General features: G+C 42.4%; 1 protein-coding gene across 2 annotated transcripts in view; it reads right to left on the bottom strand.

Moving 5' to 3' along the window:
- Window positions 1-19175, bottom strand: part of LOC125448080 (glycerol-3-phosphate acyltransferase 1, mitochondrial-like) — a 66040-nt gene that overhangs the window by 44034 nt on the left and 2831 nt on the right. For both annotated transcript variants that reach the window (XM_059641120.1, XM_059641121.1), the window contains exons 2-10: window positions 17797-17882; window positions 11650-11775; window positions 11151-11224; window positions 7302-7409; window positions 7085-7207; window positions 6267-6366; window positions 5421-5557; window positions 4998-5076; window positions 3445-3654 (exon numbers count right to left, since the gene is read on the bottom strand). In XM_059641120.1, coding sequence (XP_059497103.1) covers window positions 3445-3654; window positions 4998-5076; window positions 5421-5557; window positions 6267-6366; window positions 7085-7207; window positions 7302-7409; window positions 11151-11224; window positions 11650-11775; window positions 17797-17874 — 1035 coding nt within the window. In that variant the 5' untranslated portion in view covers window positions 17875-17882. The remainder of the gene's footprint in view (window positions 1-3444; window positions 3655-4997; window positions 5077-5420; window positions 5558-6266; window positions 6367-7084; window positions 7208-7301; window positions 7410-11150; window positions 11225-11649; window positions 11776-17796; window positions 17883-19175) is intronic.

Raw genomic sequence — 19175 nt, 5'->3', positions numbered from 1 at the left:
CAGAATGTGGAGTTGAGATCAAAATCAGATCAGCTAAGATACCATGGAATAGCAGAAAGAGGAGGGGCTGAGTGATCTACTCCTGTTTTTCACTGAAACTGTTTATATTCTTGTGCAACAATGACACTAAATGCAATTTTCCTCAAACTTTTTTCAGGATACTCAAATGAAACAAATCCATCTACTATCCCTTTTGACCTTCCAGTCTCGGATGCTGAACATTCTATACATGAATTTTGGGCTCGACATGAGGCAGAACTCCACTACCTACATGCTCATTTCTTTCGGACACAAGTCTTCTAGCTGTCCCACAGGAACCTTCACTCACCTCCAACACTCTCCCTTCACCTGGAATCCTTCTACTGGCCTTTTAACTTCATTCAACATCTTCATATGTAACACAGATTGACTGAATTTCTCCGACACCCTCACCATTCTAAACAATTGCTCTTTGAACTAATTCCACTCTGTGCACACAGATCCACTCCAGTCTTTGCCATCAAGCCTGACAAAAAGGGTGGTGCTCCTATTGTCTAGCACGCTGTCCTCTACGTCATCAAAGCTGAGCACCAGATCTTGGAGACTTCCTCCAAATCTCCCCTGGACCGTGACCAGATTATGAGGCATCAGGCTGTCGCATATACCAATGTCACCCACCTCAGCTTATTTGGGTATCTCCTCCTAACAGATTCTAAGTCCCAGTCCAGTACAGCCACTTCTATTTTTTCCCTAAAGTCCACAAACAGGGCTGCCCAGACAGACCCATTGTTTTTGCCTGTTCCTGCCCCAGTGAACTTGTTCTTTTTGAATTCAACTGGAATTTTTTTCTCCTGTTGTCCAGTTCCTCACCACTTACATCTACAATTCTTCTCACACTTCACATCAGTTTCGATACTTCCAGTTCAAGAATACTAACTGTCTCCTATTCACCATGAACACACAGTCACTTTACATATGCATCACCATCACCACCTTCCAAAAACTCAATCACAATGGTCTTAGCGCTTTTTCCTTCTTCCTGGAAACAAGGCCTGAATCATCCCCATTCACCACCACCCTCCTTCATGTGTTTGAGCTCACCCTCACTTTCAAGAACTTCTCTTCAAACTTTAACACTTGCTTCAGATCAAAGTGAGGCCACAGGCAGTACATGGAACATTCCTTGTTATAATCCTAGTCAGGCACCACCAACAACTCTTACTCAGGTATATTAAATTACATCATTGGCATTGCATCCCTGTCTTGTTTGAAGTTGAAATAATTGACCAATTTCAATTCAAATTACCACCCTGCACTCACCTTGGTCTTGTACCATCTCGGATTCCTCACTTCCCTTCCTCAACACGTGTTTCCATTTCTGGAGACAGGCTGGTCTCAGATTTCCACAACTGATCCACTGACCCCCATAATTAACAGGTCTATATATCCACACACCCTGTTTCCTTTAAGTACTCCAACTCATGTTGCCAGTTTCTCCATCTCTGTTACATCTAATACATCGATGCTATCTTCCACAGGGGGCCTCAGAAATGTCCACCTTCTTCTTCAATCAAGGATTCCCCACCAGCCTGGCTGACAGGGCCGTTAGCCATGTCCTACTCATCTCCCGTACTTCAGCCCTGACCCATTCTCTTCTGTACCGAGACAAGGGCAGGGATCCTCTGGTCTTGACTTACCACCCTACCAGCCTCTGCACCCAAACAGTCATAAGCCACCATTTTCATCACCTTCAGTGGGAGGCACAACCAGACACATATTCAGCTCCCCTCCTTTGTCAACATTTCACAGGGACTGTTCCCTTCGGGGCACTCTAATACACTACTCCCCAACTCCCATTACCTCTTCACATCCCAATGGCACCATCCCACACAAATGCAGGAGGGCTAACACTTGCCCATATACCTCCTCCCTCCCCATTTTCCAAAACCCTAGATATACTTTCCAGGTGAAACAACGACTTAACTATATTTTGTTCAACTAGACTAGTCTTCATTCAATCCAGGATATTCAGAGTGTGGTCTCCTCCACAGATGGAAGAGGAAACCCAGCCTGGGTGAAATGACTCAAGCTTCCATTTGCCTGCCACTTCAACATACCATGGTGCTCCCATGCCAACATGTCTGTCGCAGGCACGCTGCAGTGTTCCTGTTGGCCTCAGCACAAGCTTGAGGAACAGCATCTCATTTTCCACTAGCGAACCTTCCTATCTCTAGGTCTCAATATTGAGTTCGTTAACTTCAGAGCCTGATTGCTCTTCTCCACTTTTTTGTTAAACCTACCCCATACCCTGGTCTTGTCATGACACAGGCTGCTTTCAACACAAACAATCCACTCTCACCCACTCTTAGCCCTATTATGACATGACATGGGTTGTTTTCAGAACAGCTGACCATTCTCTGACTCTCATTTTCTCTTGTCACTCATTCACACAGATCTCAACCCTTTCATTCTTTCAATAATCTCCTCATCTGCTGACTGCTTTTCTATCTCTTGGGCTCTCTGGACTCCACCTCCACCTACTCGCTCACCTTTCCCCCAGCACTGCTCTTATCCTCATCTTCGGAACAAATACTGCCTTCTTCTAGATGATGGCAGTTCTGATGAAAAGTCACCAGCCTCAAAACGTTAATTCTGTTTTCACATAAATAATGCAGAAATTCCGGTTTTTTTTTTAAATGAGAGAAAATGCCGTGGAACATCAGTCATCATTGGGGATCCCTTTTTTTGGGGTCAGTTTCATTCGTGGATATTGGTCAGGATTATGAAACCACCAGCAACTTTGGTCTTCTTTAACCCAAGAAAAGCTGAGGCCAAGGACAGTGCCCCTCCTGTAGCCTGAGCTATGATCAGTGAATGAAGCACAAACTCAGTGTTAGACCCAAGTCATTCAGACTGAAAACTATATCAGGCCAGTGTCTGATTGATTTATTTGATAGCTCTTGGTTGCAAAGTAGAAACACAATGTCTCACACACGCGATAGAGGTTGACACTTCGGGGCAATGCTATGGGTCTAAGAAGAATTATATCAACTCTCTGCCTATTCGAATCAAAGAAAAGATCCCAAAACACAATGTGTTGAATAGAATGTTCTCTTGCCTTCCCGATCGTTGTTCCTTTCTGCCACAGTATACAAAGGGGCTGCATACTTTGTGAATAGAAGTGACTCAATTCCAAGTTTCACTCATGATTGTGGGTTTTCAGGTTGTGCAAAATTAAGATTACTGATCATCAGTCTTTACATTCCAAGTTTTTGGAGAAATTTATTCCTTCTCAAATTAAAGGATTAGAAAAAGAATACAAGAAAACATATACAATTCACATTCAGATAGAATTAAGCTTCTTTTACAAGCCAAAACAAAAATCACTTGCAGGTCTGATGAAGCTCAATCACCAAGCGGAGTAATTTTCATGTCTTTTCCAAGGGTGCACACAAGCAATCTTACCATTTGCTCCAAGTAGTGTTCATCTACGATACGATCATAAGACACACCCACAGGAATCAAAACTGCATCTGGTATTAAACGGTTCTGAAAAGCATCAAACACCCAAGCCAGCCACATAAATCCTGTCAGACTTGAACGCACAGAATATGAAACAGGATCTTTCAGGTAAACCGCCAGACTCTGCTGTTCATTCAAGAGTTCCTCGATATACTGTAACATCAAAAACAGTGAGGAAAATCAGACTCCTTCAGGCCTGCAGCCACACAATTTGGCAAAAGCCTACTGATACATAATCCTGCATGTGTTGAACAACACGTGGCAACTATTTGGTGACACTTAGTGCTTGAAATTATCCTTGTGCATGTGAGTCATTTCACAAGCACCAGCTGGTTGGCAGATACACAATTGCAAGACATCAAAACAGTGTTTGGATGCTGTTACGACTCACGTGGGAGCAATGTACTGTCACTTTACTCCAGGAAAGGAGAAAATAAGGGGGGGGGGGTGTCGAGAGAGTGAAAGAGACACATAAGGCTATTTTTCCAACATTTCAAAGATCTTCAAATGTAGTCAGGTTGAAGAACAAGTCTCTCTAACTAATTGGACAATAAACGGTCATTTGGAGTAAGTACAGGAGGCAATCAGATAAATTCTCTCTTATATCTGGCTTGAACCATTTGCTCCAGTATGCCAGTTACTAGTCTTTGAAATCGTACTTTTAGGTAAATGATTGTTCAGCTGAAGAACGAAAACAAAATGAAGTGATCATCCTCACATCAAGAGTGGATTCCCGGCAATTTTTGCTAACTAGTCCATGGGTGTGTTTCATTCCACGTTTCCCAATTAGGAAATGGAAGAATATTTGCCATCGCCGGGTTTTACAAAATATGAGGAATGGATCAATACAGTCAACCGTGCCACATGTTTAGCTGCAGAGACAGGAAGTCCGTGCTTGTCAAACTTCCAGACTACAATATCACAGTTCTCACATCAACAGGGTGGGATTCTGTTGTTAGTCATGTGAGGATGCTTACGTGAACCATGTTTGTTTATTAGAAAGAAATTTATTTTAAATCAGGTTTCAACAGTTTCAGTCCAAATTGAATTACTCCTTCAACTGTGTCCTGACTGACATTTTCTGTGTTGCTTCATACCCCAACTGAAACTACAAACCATCAGGAGAGCTAAATACAAAATTTTTTAACATTCTCCGACAGCATACCGAACCAGAATATTGGTTAAACACTCTCTCCTCAAGGCCACTGTAAATCTGAGATCCACATGTTTTACATGTAGTATAATATGGATTACGTTCCACAAGCATGGAAGTGGAATAATAATGACCTTTTGGAAGGCCTAGTCAATTCCCAAAAAGGATTCTGCCCAGCTTTCCAGACTGTTTTTACATCTGCTGGAATCGAAAATGACCAAGTAGCTCAAAACAAGGAAACAAATTCATCTTAGCTGAGCTCAGATTGGCTTTGAGATGAATGGGTGCAAATTCAGATTTCACAAAAAGTGCTTCAAAGCAAAAGAAAACTTTTCTAGCTTACCGAATTTAAAACAACCCGGAACAAGTGGTCTCCACTATCACGTGGAATGAAGATTCCTCCCAATTTCCGAAGCAGAGGCCTGAGCAGGTGAAAAAAAATGAACACAAACAACATTACAAGTGGGAATCCAAGCTCAGAGGTTGCACTGATTTTAAGCTAGTGACAAACAAGTGACAAAGTCATGATGCATTTCGACAAAGCAATTCTGGGAAGTTCAATCCACACATCGCAGAGAAATTCAAAAAGTAATAAGGGCCCAGTCTGAAGAAAAGTGATCTTATCATTATCTGCTCAAAGACAATCACATGCGTACACGCAAACAAACCTCCTGTTCACACTGGGGCTGCTGAACACATCTAAACCAACTGGAACAAAAACACATGCAACTGGGTGAGATACTTTGCCATGGTCTTGTGTCATTACCTGAGAAGTGGGAGCTGGACATCTTCCCCACAAGTAAAGTATGGAGCCCTGATACTGTGGCAGAAAAGGACAAAGGTAACCAGTAGGTAGTCCAGTCGAGACTTATGAAGAGGCAGAAAGACAAATGGACCCGCATACTGTCAAGAAAAAGTGAAAAACATTTACCCACATTTATTGCAGGTACAGTTCAAGTCAAAATTGGTTATTACATTTTCACCATGTGCTGTGAAAACAAACAGTGGCAAGACAGCATAACTGACACTCTAAGAAGAACATGGTTGGCTGTAGTTGTTTAAAACAACTAACCAAATGAAAACCAAAAGAACTGCAGATGCTGTAAATCAGAAACAAAGCCAGAAGTTGCTGGTCAAGCTCAGCAGGTCTGGCAGCACCTGTGGAAAGAAATCAGAGTTAACGTTTCAGGACGAGTGACCCTTCCTTATCACTCAAACTGAAACATTAACTCTGATTTCTCTCCACAGATGTTGCCAGACCTGCTGAGCTTTTCCAGCATCTTCTGGTTTTGGAGATAAACAAATCCATAAATATTGCTTCCTCAGGGAATTCCAGTCAACAGGGTGCAAAAAGAGAATGCTGCAACACAATGCACACCTGCTGATGCAGAGTGCCAGCTCACTTAGCCGCTATTCACTTTAACTCAAAAAAAATCCAGTATTCTATCTTACTGCAGGACTGACATTATCCCAAGAAGGGACACTGATAATCTGTTTGAATCAATATAGCCTAGTAGGTACAGTTTCCAATACTTTCACAAAAAACTTAAAACTGATGGAACCTATCCGTGCTACAATATTTCTTCCAATAGGTAAAAGATCAGTGCCTCACCTTCTCTCTTGCTTTTCGCAGCATCTCAATTTGCCCTCGATGCACTTGTAGATTCACAAAAACCCAGTTAAATATTTTCAGCAGCACCCAACTAGTCAACCTAGGAAGGGTCAAACATACCTTGTGTTTAAATACGTTCCCTTGACTTCATCCAGATATCCATGGAGTGATCTGTGCCACTCATATAGTCTGAGTGAAACTAAAATCTATTTATCTGAAGAATAGAACAGACTACTTACACCTAGGCATCCAACACACAATGCTGTATCATGCAATAAATTTCAGAGATCTGGACGCAAGGACAAGATGGACTGAAGGGTCCATTTCCATCCTATAGAACTTTATGACTCTAAACCAAGCATTAGAGAGATCCAGATATTTGTTTTTGGTTGGATATAGAATCCATATATTCTGTTCATTAGCATGCATCCTCTACTTAGCTGAAATGGAGGGAGCTTGTCACAAACTAAGGTTGAGAATCTTCAAGTACCACAAAGGCATTACTGGAGTTTAACCTGCTGCATTCTGCACTTAGCTTAACTTTTAATCCTGGACTGGAACTTTCCCTCTGTTAATCAACAGCTCATCAAGGTTTCTTGAAGCAAACTGAGTAAATCCAAATCGAAACGTACATCAACCCACTGAGGTGTCATGAGTAATCCAGACTTGTTCAGTGATCAGCAGTAGCTCGAGTTCATTTTCTTAGAGCCCAGTGGTACAGAGGGGAAACACACAATGTGCAAGAACAACCAGATACCTTTAATGCAGGACTTTACATATTTTACAGTATTTTAGGAGGTTGCAAAATGATCTCGTACCTGAGCAAAAGGGGTGAGATTATAGCTTGGATCTGGTAGAAGATGCCCAGCACGTTCCTCATGTTATAATGTGACTTCTGGTCACATATGTTACATAAGTTCTCCATAGTGACTTGCTGAACTCTGTACAAACAGAATTAGTTGTTTTATCATGGAAGGAAAAGGCAGTGGCAGGATTTTCCTGCAGAATCAGCGTAAGTACCAGTAAATTTCTCACCTGGCATTGTTGATTACTCTGTGTTCCAGAAAGGGGACATCTGGGTAAACTGTGCGCCCAACAACAAACAGGAAATAGCAGAGGCGTCGAGCCAGCCATCCTCGATATCTATGTGAGTGGTTGGGTAAAGAGTATTTCACAGGAATTAACTAGATGCCACTCAGTATGAAATATGCACAGACTCAGGGTGAAGATAAACAACATACAAATAATCGGTGGAACGTCAAGGAGAACAGATGCAAAAAAAATCACTAACTACTTACACAGGCAGAATCAGTTTACTAATATTTTGGGGCTTAAATTCACTTTAATTTTGTTTGCTCAGTCATCACAATTCAACAAAATATGCATCAGTGTCTAAAATCCTCTAGAATGCATTGGACATGAGTACTTCTTGTCATTTTCTTGAAGAATCAGTATTACGTTGAAAGCACAGCATAGTATGCTGGACATCTGCTTTTGCTTTAAAATTTTGGAAGACATGTTGTTCTCGCATACAGAATCCAAGAATGTGTATCACAGCCTAGTCACTGCACAAGACTTCAACACACAAAGAACTGCAGAAGTCATTTCTTACCATCACCCACAACTGAGGAGACACTATACCACAAAACAAAAACGCATCAATGTTTGTCATATTCCGAGTGTTGTGGCTCCTTGCCAGATTTGTACTCTTCAGTTGTTCAGACTTGTGTCAGATGTTGACAGTTGGACATTTTTTGAAGTCGCAAACCATTTCCACTCCCCCTCCCATTCTTTAGATGACATGTCCATCATGGGCCTCTTGCAGTGCCACAATGATGCCACTCGAAGGTTGCAGGAACAGCAACTCATATTCCACCTGGGAACCCTGCAGCCTAATGGTATCAATGTGGACTTCACCAGTTTCAAAATCTCCCCTTCCCCCACCGCATCCCTAAACCAGCCCAGTTCGTCCCCGCCCCCCACTGCACCACACAACCAGCCCAGCTCTTCCCCCCCACCCACTGCATCCCAAAACCAGTCCAACCTGTCTCTGCCTCCCTAACCTGTTCTTCCTCTCACCCATCCCTTCCTCCCACCCCCAGCCGCACCCCCATCTACCTACTAACCTCATCCCACCTCCTTGACCTGTCCGTCTTCCCTGGGCTGACCTATCCCCTCCCTACCTCCCCACCTATCTTCTTTTCTCTCCATCTTCGGTCCGCCTCCCCCTCTCTCCCTATTTATTCCAGAACCCTCTCCCCATCCCCCTCTCTGATGAAGGGTCTAGGCCCGAAACGTCAGCTTTCGTGCTCCTGAGATGCTGCTTGGCCTGCTGTGTTCATCCAGCCTCACATTTTATTATCTTGGACATTTTTTGAAGTTGGCCAGAAGCCAAGCTCTCAAACCTCTCAAATAGCCAAAAGCATTTTGCTTTTTTTAAAATTCGATCTTGGGATACGGGTATTGCAGGCCAGGTCAGCATTGACTGCTAACACACAATTGCCCGAGATGATGAGACACCTGTGTGAATCACAGCAGTCTGTGCAGTATAACTACCTCCACAGGGGAGGGTCAGGACAGTGGCTCAGTTGTTAGCAGTGCTGCCTCACAGTGCCAGGGAACTGGGTTCAACTCCACCCTCAAGCAAAGTGTGTGTGTGGAGTTTGCACATCCTCTCCATGTTTGTGTGGGTTCCCTCCAAGTCTCTGGTTTCCTCTCACAGTCCAAAGCCTGCAGGTTAGGTGGACGGGCTATGGAAAATACAGAGTTTTGGGAAAAGATAGGGGATGTGTCTGGGCAGGATGTTCTTCTGTGGATCAGAATGATGGGTTGAATGGCTTGCTTCTACAGTGCAGGGGTTCCACGGTTTTAAGTGCTAACAGCGAGTTCTAGAAATTCAACGGGGTACGACATCAGAAATTCAGCCCCACTGTTCCTGTATTCATGACAAATGTTCACCATTTCTAACAATGCATAATTTCCCAATTTAACGCTTTTCTTCAAACCAAACTGACAGAAAACATGGACCAAATTTCTGTACTAGACAAAAAATAAAATCATTGATTACATGAAATAAACAGACTCATGCTGCAGAAAAACAATTATAAACCATCAGCACATCACTTGGGCTAATTAAAACTCGAATCCTCTTTCAAACTCCCCCTAACAAGCACTGACACAATGTCAGACAAATAGGGGCAAACACCGGGAAAGCACTCCAGTGATTCCCAAGGGCTGCTCAGAAAGCTGTTAGTCAGTCTTCCTTCTCTGGAGGCTTTCACTGGTTTGCAGGAGCCACAGGGTGGTTTTGTCACCAATAACTGGTCCTTTGTCCACAAACCAATCTAACAACTATTGCTCCCTTTGTACACAACCCTTAGGCTCCAGTTTGTCTGCAACTACTACTGGGACCTACAGCTGTGCAAACAGTGTTCACACATCTAGTTACTTGCTTTCAAATCATATAGCAATCCTTGTAATTGCTGGTTTTAAAACAGTTCTTTCCTCATTTCAATCCACAAAGATATAGAAATAAAATGGCACATAGTGACATCCCAGAGACAATAAATAAACAGGCCAAATTCTGTGATGTCTCATTGCGCCAGGTTGCGTGGACAAAGAAATGTGCCACTGATTACCATGGACCAGACCTCCTGGCTCAGAGGTAGGGACATTGCATCCCTCCTGTGCAATGGCAGAGTTCCTTGGGATCATGTCCCAGGCACAATACCTTCAGGAGTTTCAACAGCCTTCTCTCCATAAAATCAAATGAGGAGATGTTTGCTGTTATCAGCATTATGTTCAACACCAATCACAACTCCTCAGATACCGAAGCGGTTCCTGTTCAAATGCAACAGCTTCTGGTCAATATTCGACGTGGGCAAACAGGTGGCACGTAACATTCGCACCATGCAAGTGCCAGCTAATGATTATCTCCAAAAAGACACAAAATAATCAGCATGCCTTGTCTGGAACTGATATTCAAGACTTGCACTCTGGAACTTGCCAGACAATGTCCAGTTTTAGGCTGGAAACTAGGAAGTAACACTCATGCCATACAAATGTCAGGCAATGTCACTGAACGTTGCAGGGAGATGGCAAAGATTCTCTTCCGTTATAAAAATGTTCTTGCTTCAAATGCTACTTGCCAGTTTTCAGTCCAACCTGAATCTTGCCCAGGTCTTGCAGAATATAACTCAGTTGTTTCCAAGGAGCTAGAGATGGTACCAAACACTGTGCAATCAACAATGAAAAAGCACAGTTCTGATGTGATGATGGAAGGAGAATCTTTCATCAAGCAATTCAAGATTGCTGAGCTTTGGACACTAACCTGAGCAACTTCTGTCGTGATGTTCTGGGACTGAGTTGACTGATTTCCGACAATCCTCCGATGTTTCTTTGTGCTGGACATGCCGTCAACCACTGGAGATTTCCACCTCATGTTTGCAATGACTTCAAGCTGTCTGGCGCACATACATTGTCACATGCTGCCTCTACATTAAGGGTAATCACTTTCAGTTTCATCTGCAGTTCAGCTCTGTTATTGATTTTTCAACAAAGGCCGTAAGGAGTCAAGAAATCCTTCAAGAACGTAACCAGACATCAGCGAACAGACGAAATAGATAAAAGCACAAGTGCACCCTGCACAAAAGTATGTGTTAATTTCTTGAAGTGACCCTGGCAGTGAGACACACTTTGAAAAGCTCTGTATTAGTAGTACATTGGTAACAACCAAGCAAACTGTTGGAAGGGGGTAGGGGGTGGTGATGGTGGTGGGAACCTTTATTACAAAGTCTGAAACAGTAAAATCGCAGCTAATTTTTATCCATTCTGACTGCAGGTGAAAACAGCAATTTATTCGCATCCTCATCTTTAACAACCTACCGTGTCTGTGTCTCTGTAACAAGGATGGCATTTCGAAATCCCAGCAAGGCTAAGTGATTGTGGAAAAGCAAAGCCTGAAATAGAGGTAATTTTAATGTGGAAAGTTCCAAACATTTAAGAGGCTGATTATGTATTTCACAAGAGTATTCAGGTACATTGTATTGCGAGAAACATAGAAGATAACTGTCAAAGAAATTGTATAGAAGGAAAATATAATATGCAACTTGTTGCTCGAAAGTCAGTCGTTCCATTTAAAAGTGTACTCTGTTGATTATGGTACCAAATATTGAAAAATATCTAGAGAACAGGATGACAACTAACACCAAACACACTACTTCTTCCAAAGGGAAGAATACTTTACTTTTACCTAAATGCCGCTTTACAATCCTTGAGGTGCAAAGTCAAAATTAATTCCCCCAATGATCATCCAACATTGTTAGCAGTGCACGGTCAACAAAATGTTGATTGTCTTCAAAAGCTGTGTCGTCTAGACTCTTACCCAGCTTTGGGGTGCACAGATATAGCAGCAACGACCCACAAACGGTCGAGTGTTTCCCAAGAAGAGACTGACCCCTCCAAATGGGGAAGTGAAAGCCAGAGTTGATAAGAGGTCACTATGTTTCACCTAACAGCAAAACAAACAAGTTTTATTCCTTCACGAACAACAGTTTCAACTCATTCTGAGCACAACCAACACAAAATATGTGCCAACATAAAAGGACAAAGAATAGAAGCATCATCTGCAGCTGATTGAGGTTATAATATATCCTTTCCTTTGGAGAAACATTAATAATGGTCAAAAGTGCCTTTTTTTAAAAAAACAAAAATACATAACATCTTGGAGGACAACTCGTTCAACAATTAGAGCAGAATTGTCAATTGTTAGCTTATAATCAGCACTGCAGTGGCATCTACTGGAGAAGAGCTTACACTGCTGCAACTGTAACACAAGAAGAGGAGTCAAGAATCTCCTCTCAAATTGCTGGGAACAAAATTTACTCCAATAGAGGTAATAGAAATAACATGCCAGATGGACAGATTCCATCAACATCAGATAAGGTTTCAAGTGTTAACCTTTGGATGCAGGCCAAATAGGGAGGGGTCATTTTAAAAAAAAACAAACCTAAGGTATGAGACACAGTGGAATACAGCAATGACTTACTACAAGCGAAATGATCATGCCACGCAAAAGGATGAGCAAAGAAATAAGAGATTGGTTTGAAAAGCTGCACCTGACCAACAGCATGATCAATACGAGGATGTACTGTCTAACAAAATGGGAGCAATGAATATGACTCCATACTGCTTCACGGTCACTGAAACAAAATAGATAAAGTCCCTTTCCAACATTAATCGGTGTAACTATCTTCTCATGGGTTGCAGCAGTTCAGGAAGGCATCTCATGAGCATCTCCTCCAAGACAATACAGAGTGAGCAATAAATCTATCCTTGCCAGCAATGCCCACATAAGACCGTGTTGTGTCAGAGCAGAATTAGGCCATTCAGCTAGTAGCCTTTGCTGCCATTCAATCATGGCTGATGTGTTTGTCAATCTTCTTCTCCTGTCTTCGCCCCAAAGTCCATGATCCATTTACCAATCAAAAACCTATCTATCTCTGTCTTAAATACACCCAATAGCTAGGTCTCCATAGCCCTCTGTCTCAATGAGTTCCACACGTGCACCACCCTCTGCCGAAGAAAATACAAGGTTGAGGGGTGACCTCGTTGAAACTTATGGAATATTGAGAGGCCTAGACAGGGAGAACATTGAGAAGTTATTTCCACTCCGAGAAGAGATAAGGATGCGAGGGCACAACCTCAGTGACACCACTGAGAAATCAACTATCGAACCAGAGTCCTGAACCACTCCTCTGATGACATGCCCTTTCTCCCCAGCATCATTCTTGTAAACCTTCTCTTGACTCCCCCCAAAGTCCATTTGTGCTTCAGATTTCTGAAGCCTTTCACCATTCAGAAAATAGTCTCTTTTTCCTACCGAAGTGCAATATCTCACACTTGCCCCACCATATTCCATCTGCCACTGCATTGCACACATTTCCAAGTCCTTCCACAGCCTCCACCGTTCCTCACAACTAACTGTCCTTCCACCTACCTTTGTGTCATCCACAAACTTTTCAACAATTCGCTCAGTTCCTTTGTCCAGATTGATAGTGTATAATGTGAATGGTTCTGGACCCAAACACCAACCCCACTAGTCACCAGCTGCTGTCCTGAAAAAGACCCTTACATCCTCACTTTCTGCCTGTCAGCCAACCCTATGTCCATGGTAGCACCTCACCCATAATACCATGGGCTCTTAGCTATGAACCAGTCTCCTGTGCCATAGCCTCAAAGGCCTTTTGGAAATCCACTGGCTCTCCTTTGACATACTTGCTTGTTGCCTCCTCAAAGAACACTAACAGCTTTGTTTCTTCACACGAGCTACCCAGAAACTCTTGCCATTGCTGCTTCACTGTCTTCCCTGTTTGGTTTCCTCTTCCAGTCAACTCTGACCAGGTCATCCCTCATTGTTTGTTTGTACACCATTTAATCTGATTCTTGCTTCTCCTTCTCAAACGTCAGGGTCAATTCCATCATATTATGGTCATTGTTCCCGAGGGATTCCTTCACCTTTAGTTCCTGAATCAATGATGTCTCATTACAGGTCACCAAATTCAGAATTGGCTGTTCCCTAATAGGCTCTATCACAAGCTCCTCCAAAACACATCTTGTAGACAATCCAGGAACACCTTTTCCTGGGATCAGCTACCAACCTGACTTTCCCAGTCCATCTGCACCTTGAGGTTTCCCGTAATTATCATAATTACGCCTATTTTACATGTGTTTCTATCTCCTAATTTATTTTGCTCCCCATATCCTGACAATTGCTCGGAGGCCTGTATCTAAGTCCTTTCAGAGCCTTTGATCCTTTGTGGTTCCCCAACTGTACTCTCAGATTATGAGCCTTCCAATTCTATACTACTTCTTGCTTATTTAATTTCATTTCTAACTGGGCAACCCAACTCCCTTTATCTCTTTTTGACAGAGGATGGCAGTCTTTGGATATACCATTCCCAGCCCTGATCCCCTTCCACCCATGGCTCTGATACTCATAATATCTTACCCATAAATTTCAAACTGCACTACAAGTTCCTTTACTTGGCTCTGTGTACAATGTGCATTTAACTACAACCCCCTTGGTCCTACACCGACCCCATCCTCCTCCACCCCCTGACCCCAGCCGACAGGCAGATGTCTATACGGGGGGGTGGGGAGAGACTCTGGTTGGGTTCCACTCTCGGGCGACTACCTGTGTGGAGTTTGCATATTTTCCCCATATCTCCAGGTGCTCTGGTTTTCCCCCATAGTCCAAAAATGTGTAGGCTACGTCGAGTGGCCATGCTAAATTGCCCACAGTGTTCAGGGTCTTGCAGATTAGATGGGTTAAGAGCGGTGGAACTGGGTGGGATGCTCTGAGGGTGGGTGTGGGCTTGTTGAGCCAAACCGCCTGCTTCCATGCTGTATGACATTCTATGACATGCTCGTAACTTGTAAATGCCATTCATTTGCCTATTTTACAGTTCTAAGTTGATTTGATACTGCTCCTAAGTCATCCATGTTTTGTACTTTCAAACATGTAAACAGACAAATTAACAGCAGCAATAGGTGACTCAACCCGAGAACAAGATCTGCCATTCAACAAGATTACAGCTGAACCGATTACTCCACATTGCTGTCTACCTTGGGAACTGTTCATCACTTTGTTGACCAAGAATCTTCAAACATTGCCCTAACGCAATTCAAAAACTCTATTTTCTATGTCTTTCAAGAATGAACACTACAGAGTTTAACATCCCTATAAGAATTCTTGCCAGCTGTCTTACCTCAGATTTTTAAAAAGTGATCCCCCATTCCAAAATATCCCACAAGAAATTCCCCAGCCTGTCAAGAACCCTTAATATCTTAAACGTTTCTATCTAGTTACCTCTTACTCTTTAGTCCTCCCTTTGTCATGAACTCAAACAAACTCCCTGCAAATATATCAATGAGATCAGTTACTCAAACTTTTAACTGAATTTAAAGGCAACTGTCAAATGTTGTGCTCCAACGTAATTCGATCAGTCACACTATTTGACTTTAAGCAAAACAGACTTTATTCATATCTATAATTAAAACACAAACAAAATAAAGATGATTTGGGTATAATTTTAAACCTAGTGGAAAACTTTAACAGAGTGATAGATTATTTAACTACTAACAGCAACCTACCATTATACCAACATCCCATAAACACATCCTTGGTAAAGGCCAAGTCAGTAAAATCATTGTCACACATACAACTTTGGCAGCAGAAAGAAAAACCAAGCTTTTTAGCTGCAGCAGGGAGAGAGCGAGCAAGCGACAGCGGCTGCCTACACAACCAGCTTCAAAAGGCCAACAAATATTTAATGCTAAACTGAAACCCTAGTTCTGTGGGAGCCTGACTCGATCTATTCATGCTGCTTCTATTGTTCCAACACTTTCAAAAACTCCCAAGGGCTCAAAAGCAGTTTACTGGCTTGGAACAGACTACCCTCTGCCTCTGTCTCAAGGTCTCTTCATTAAAAACAAAGCCAGGATAAAATACACCTCTTTAAGCCACAGTTTCGCCACACCTTAAATAAGACAATTAATGCTGTGCACAGAACTCCAGATGTGATGCCACCAATTACACAATATTTTAAGCACTAGCTCATTTTTTTGTACTCAACCTTAAGTATGAAGTAACCTTGAATTTTCAATTCCAAGAGAAATAAAAAGTAATTCTATTAGATTTCCTAATGACTTGCAGTTCCTAATACAACTGCTTTATAACCCATGCATGAGGGCTCTGCAATCTCTCATCATTTACACAACTTTTAAAGAAAACTATTCCTGCCAAAAGAAACAACTTCACGGTTTCCCCCACTGTATTTGTCTGTATCTTGAGATCAGTCGACTCCAGTCATTAACAGATTAGATTCACTACAGTGTGGAAACAGGCCCTTCGGCCCAACAAGTCCACACCGCCCCTTGGTGCATCCCATGGAGACCCATCCCCCTATAACCCCCGCACCCCTGAACACTACGGACAATTTAGTATGGCTGATCCACCTAGCCTGCACACCTTTGGACTGTGGGAGGAAACCAGGGCACCTGGAGGAAACCCACGCAGACACGGGGAGAACATGCAAACTCCACACGGACAGTTACCCAAGGCTGGAATCGATCCCGGGTCCCTGGCACTGTGAGGCTGCAGTGCCGCCCCAGAGGTTTACAATGCAGGGATGCCAACAGCAAAGGTTCAATTCCAGTATCTGCTGAGGTCACCATGAAAGTCCACCCTCTTGACTTTGCCTGAGAAGTGCTGACTCTGAATTTAAACTGCCCACCAGTTGTATCTCTTAGTTGAGACAGTATCCCAATGGCCCTCTCAAATGTGGGTAACTTTATATGTCTCTTTGAGGCTTCAAGTCCACTTCACACCTCATTTACCGCTTTATGTCTAAGTCATCAGAAAATTTAGCCATTATATCTTGGTTCCCTTCATCCAAGTCCCTTCCATTAATTATTCAAGTCTTGGCACAGCACTGATCATTTTGGCACAGTTTGCTCTTTTTTAGCAACTGGAAAATGTTAGTTTTCTGCCTATTCTTGTTTCCTGTTAGTTAGTCCACTTTCTGTCCATTCCAATATGTTATTCTCCACACCGTGAGTTTTAAGTTTCTGCTATAACCTTCGATATGGCAAGTTATCAAGTACCTTCTGGACATCCAAGTACAATATATATTAACAGTTCTCAACAAACCACACATTTTGGAAGACCTCCTGACAGCCCAAACTTAAAGTTCAATACTTTATTTACTTTGATATCCAGGATTTCGCCACAATAATCGCAGCAAAAACCAAGAAGAAACTCAATATGAAGAATCATTTTAGAAATAATTTGTATTTACTAATTTGCAACAATTAAATAGAATTGCTTTGTCTATTCGTCTCGAACTGTGTCACTTGTCAGCTGAGGTGTGTCATTCTTCCTTCACAATAAAGTGCACGGACTCACACACAACGATTGAGGCTAATACAAAAGGCATTCGAACATTCAGGAATACTGTCAGTTAGCCAATGAGATAGTAAGTTAGAGCCTCTGATCTTGATATGCATTGAGGTGCATGGTCAGTCGTTCACAAACTAGTTAAAAAAGCTTCAGGCTTCTTCCAAGGTCCAATTCAAAATTTGTACTTCAATAAAAAATACAAATTACAGCTGAACTAATTCTTACTAGAGCATTTTTGCTGCTTGCTAAACACTTGTCATGCTGGTTTACAGATCAGCAGTTTTCAAAACGTTTACTGAAAGCAATCCTGGGACATGGGCATTGCTGGCTGGCCAGCATTCATTGCTTGTGCTAAGCTGCCACCTTGAAAAGGTGATAGCAAGCTGCCTTTGTAAACTGCTGCAGTCCACACGCTGTATGTTGACCCACAATGCACTTAGGGAGGGAATTCACATGATTGCACTTCACAGCGGGAACAGTCTGAGGCATTAATGAGTCACGATGGATGAAAACAGTGCTTTTGTTTTCACAATTGTAATACAATAAAAGTAATGAAAAACTATAAATTACTTGATTGACAAATTCGCTTGATTCCCGAGAAGCTGAGACCTGAACAAATCCATCATCGCTGTTGCGCACTGAAGCCATGATATCAACTGAAAGAAAAACTGAGCTAAGATGAATGGATCAGGAACAAAAAGAACCATGTGTAAAGTTATGAACAGAGTAACAGATTATCTCTGCATATAACTAATTTGCTATCCATCAAATTCTTGCATATGGCTGCAACTTTGCTAAACAGTTGGCTGCAGGAACCTGCCAGTTTCTTCAGATGTAGAAATAACACAGTGTGGAGCTGGAGGTGCACAGCAGGCCAGGCAGCATCAGGGGAGCAGGAAAGCTGACATTTCGGGTCAGGACCCTTCAACTTGCCTGTTCCTCTGATGCTGCCTGGCCTGCTGTGCTTCTCCAGCTCCACACTTATCTCTAACTCCAGCATATGCAGTTCTTACTTTCTCTTCATATATAGAAGTTGGGTTATTGATACTGATCATCTTATTCCACACCAGCATGTGACCACAAGGGATAACAGAACTACATAAAACTGAACAGAACAGTGCACAAGGAGGGCTCAGTACCAGTCTGGACAAAGGCAAAGTACATTTTCAGAAACAAAAATCAAAGAACTGTGTACGCTGGAAATCAAGCTATAACAACAGAATTGCTGGAAAAAACCCAACAGATCTGGCAGCATTCATGGAGACAAGTCAGTGTTAAGGTCAAGAGTCCCTTCTTCAGAACTGGACTTCATCAGGCTCGGCTCTAATTGGTCCTTGAATTAGTGGCCACATTCATTGTAAAAACAAATTAAAATGGGAAAATGTCACAGAGCAACCATGACCTGTGCAAACAACTCAGATAAAGATTGAATAGCATCAACTGAGAGTGAAATTTCAGTTACATTTTGCTGTTCAGCAGTTACAACGCTCTTGGGAAGGTGGATGTTCGGATCCTTTACAAGTCCAGCACAACTTTTGCGACACATTCTGGGATGACAGTAGTGTGACAAGGGTCAGTGACAGCTTCTGATGGCACACCTGCTGTAGGAGGCTGCAATTAGATCTGACCCCCCATTGTTTTATGCTCCAAAGATTTGCCATCCTCAGAAAACTCTCACATTTTTCCAAGAGTAAAATTCAGCAAATTTTGCAAAGGCAACGACACGCTCGATGGCTGCATATCATTTCTGAAGTAATCTCACAACAGGTGATAGACTCTGCATTTATAGTCCATCCACTGTTGCCTGAGATGACAGTGAGCTCTCCATTTAATTTGTTTTTGTTTTGAAGTGGCAGTGACTGTGATTTTAGTTGGTAAGAAAGTTCCAGGATATTAACCCAGCAATGAAGATGACTGAACAGTTCTAAGCTTAGACACTGAGGGTCAGA

This window comes from Stegostoma tigrinum, chromosome 40 (genome assembly GCF_030684315.1).
Source record: "Stegostoma tigrinum isolate sSteTig4 chromosome 40, sSteTig4.hap1, whole genome shotgun sequence".
NCBI classification, from domain to species: Eukaryota; Metazoa; Chordata; class Chondrichthyes; order Orectolobiformes; family Stegostomatidae; genus Stegostoma; species Stegostoma tigrinum.
The sequence above is the reverse complement of the archived record's forward strand: the minus strand, read 5'-3'. Positions and strand labels throughout refer to the sequence as shown.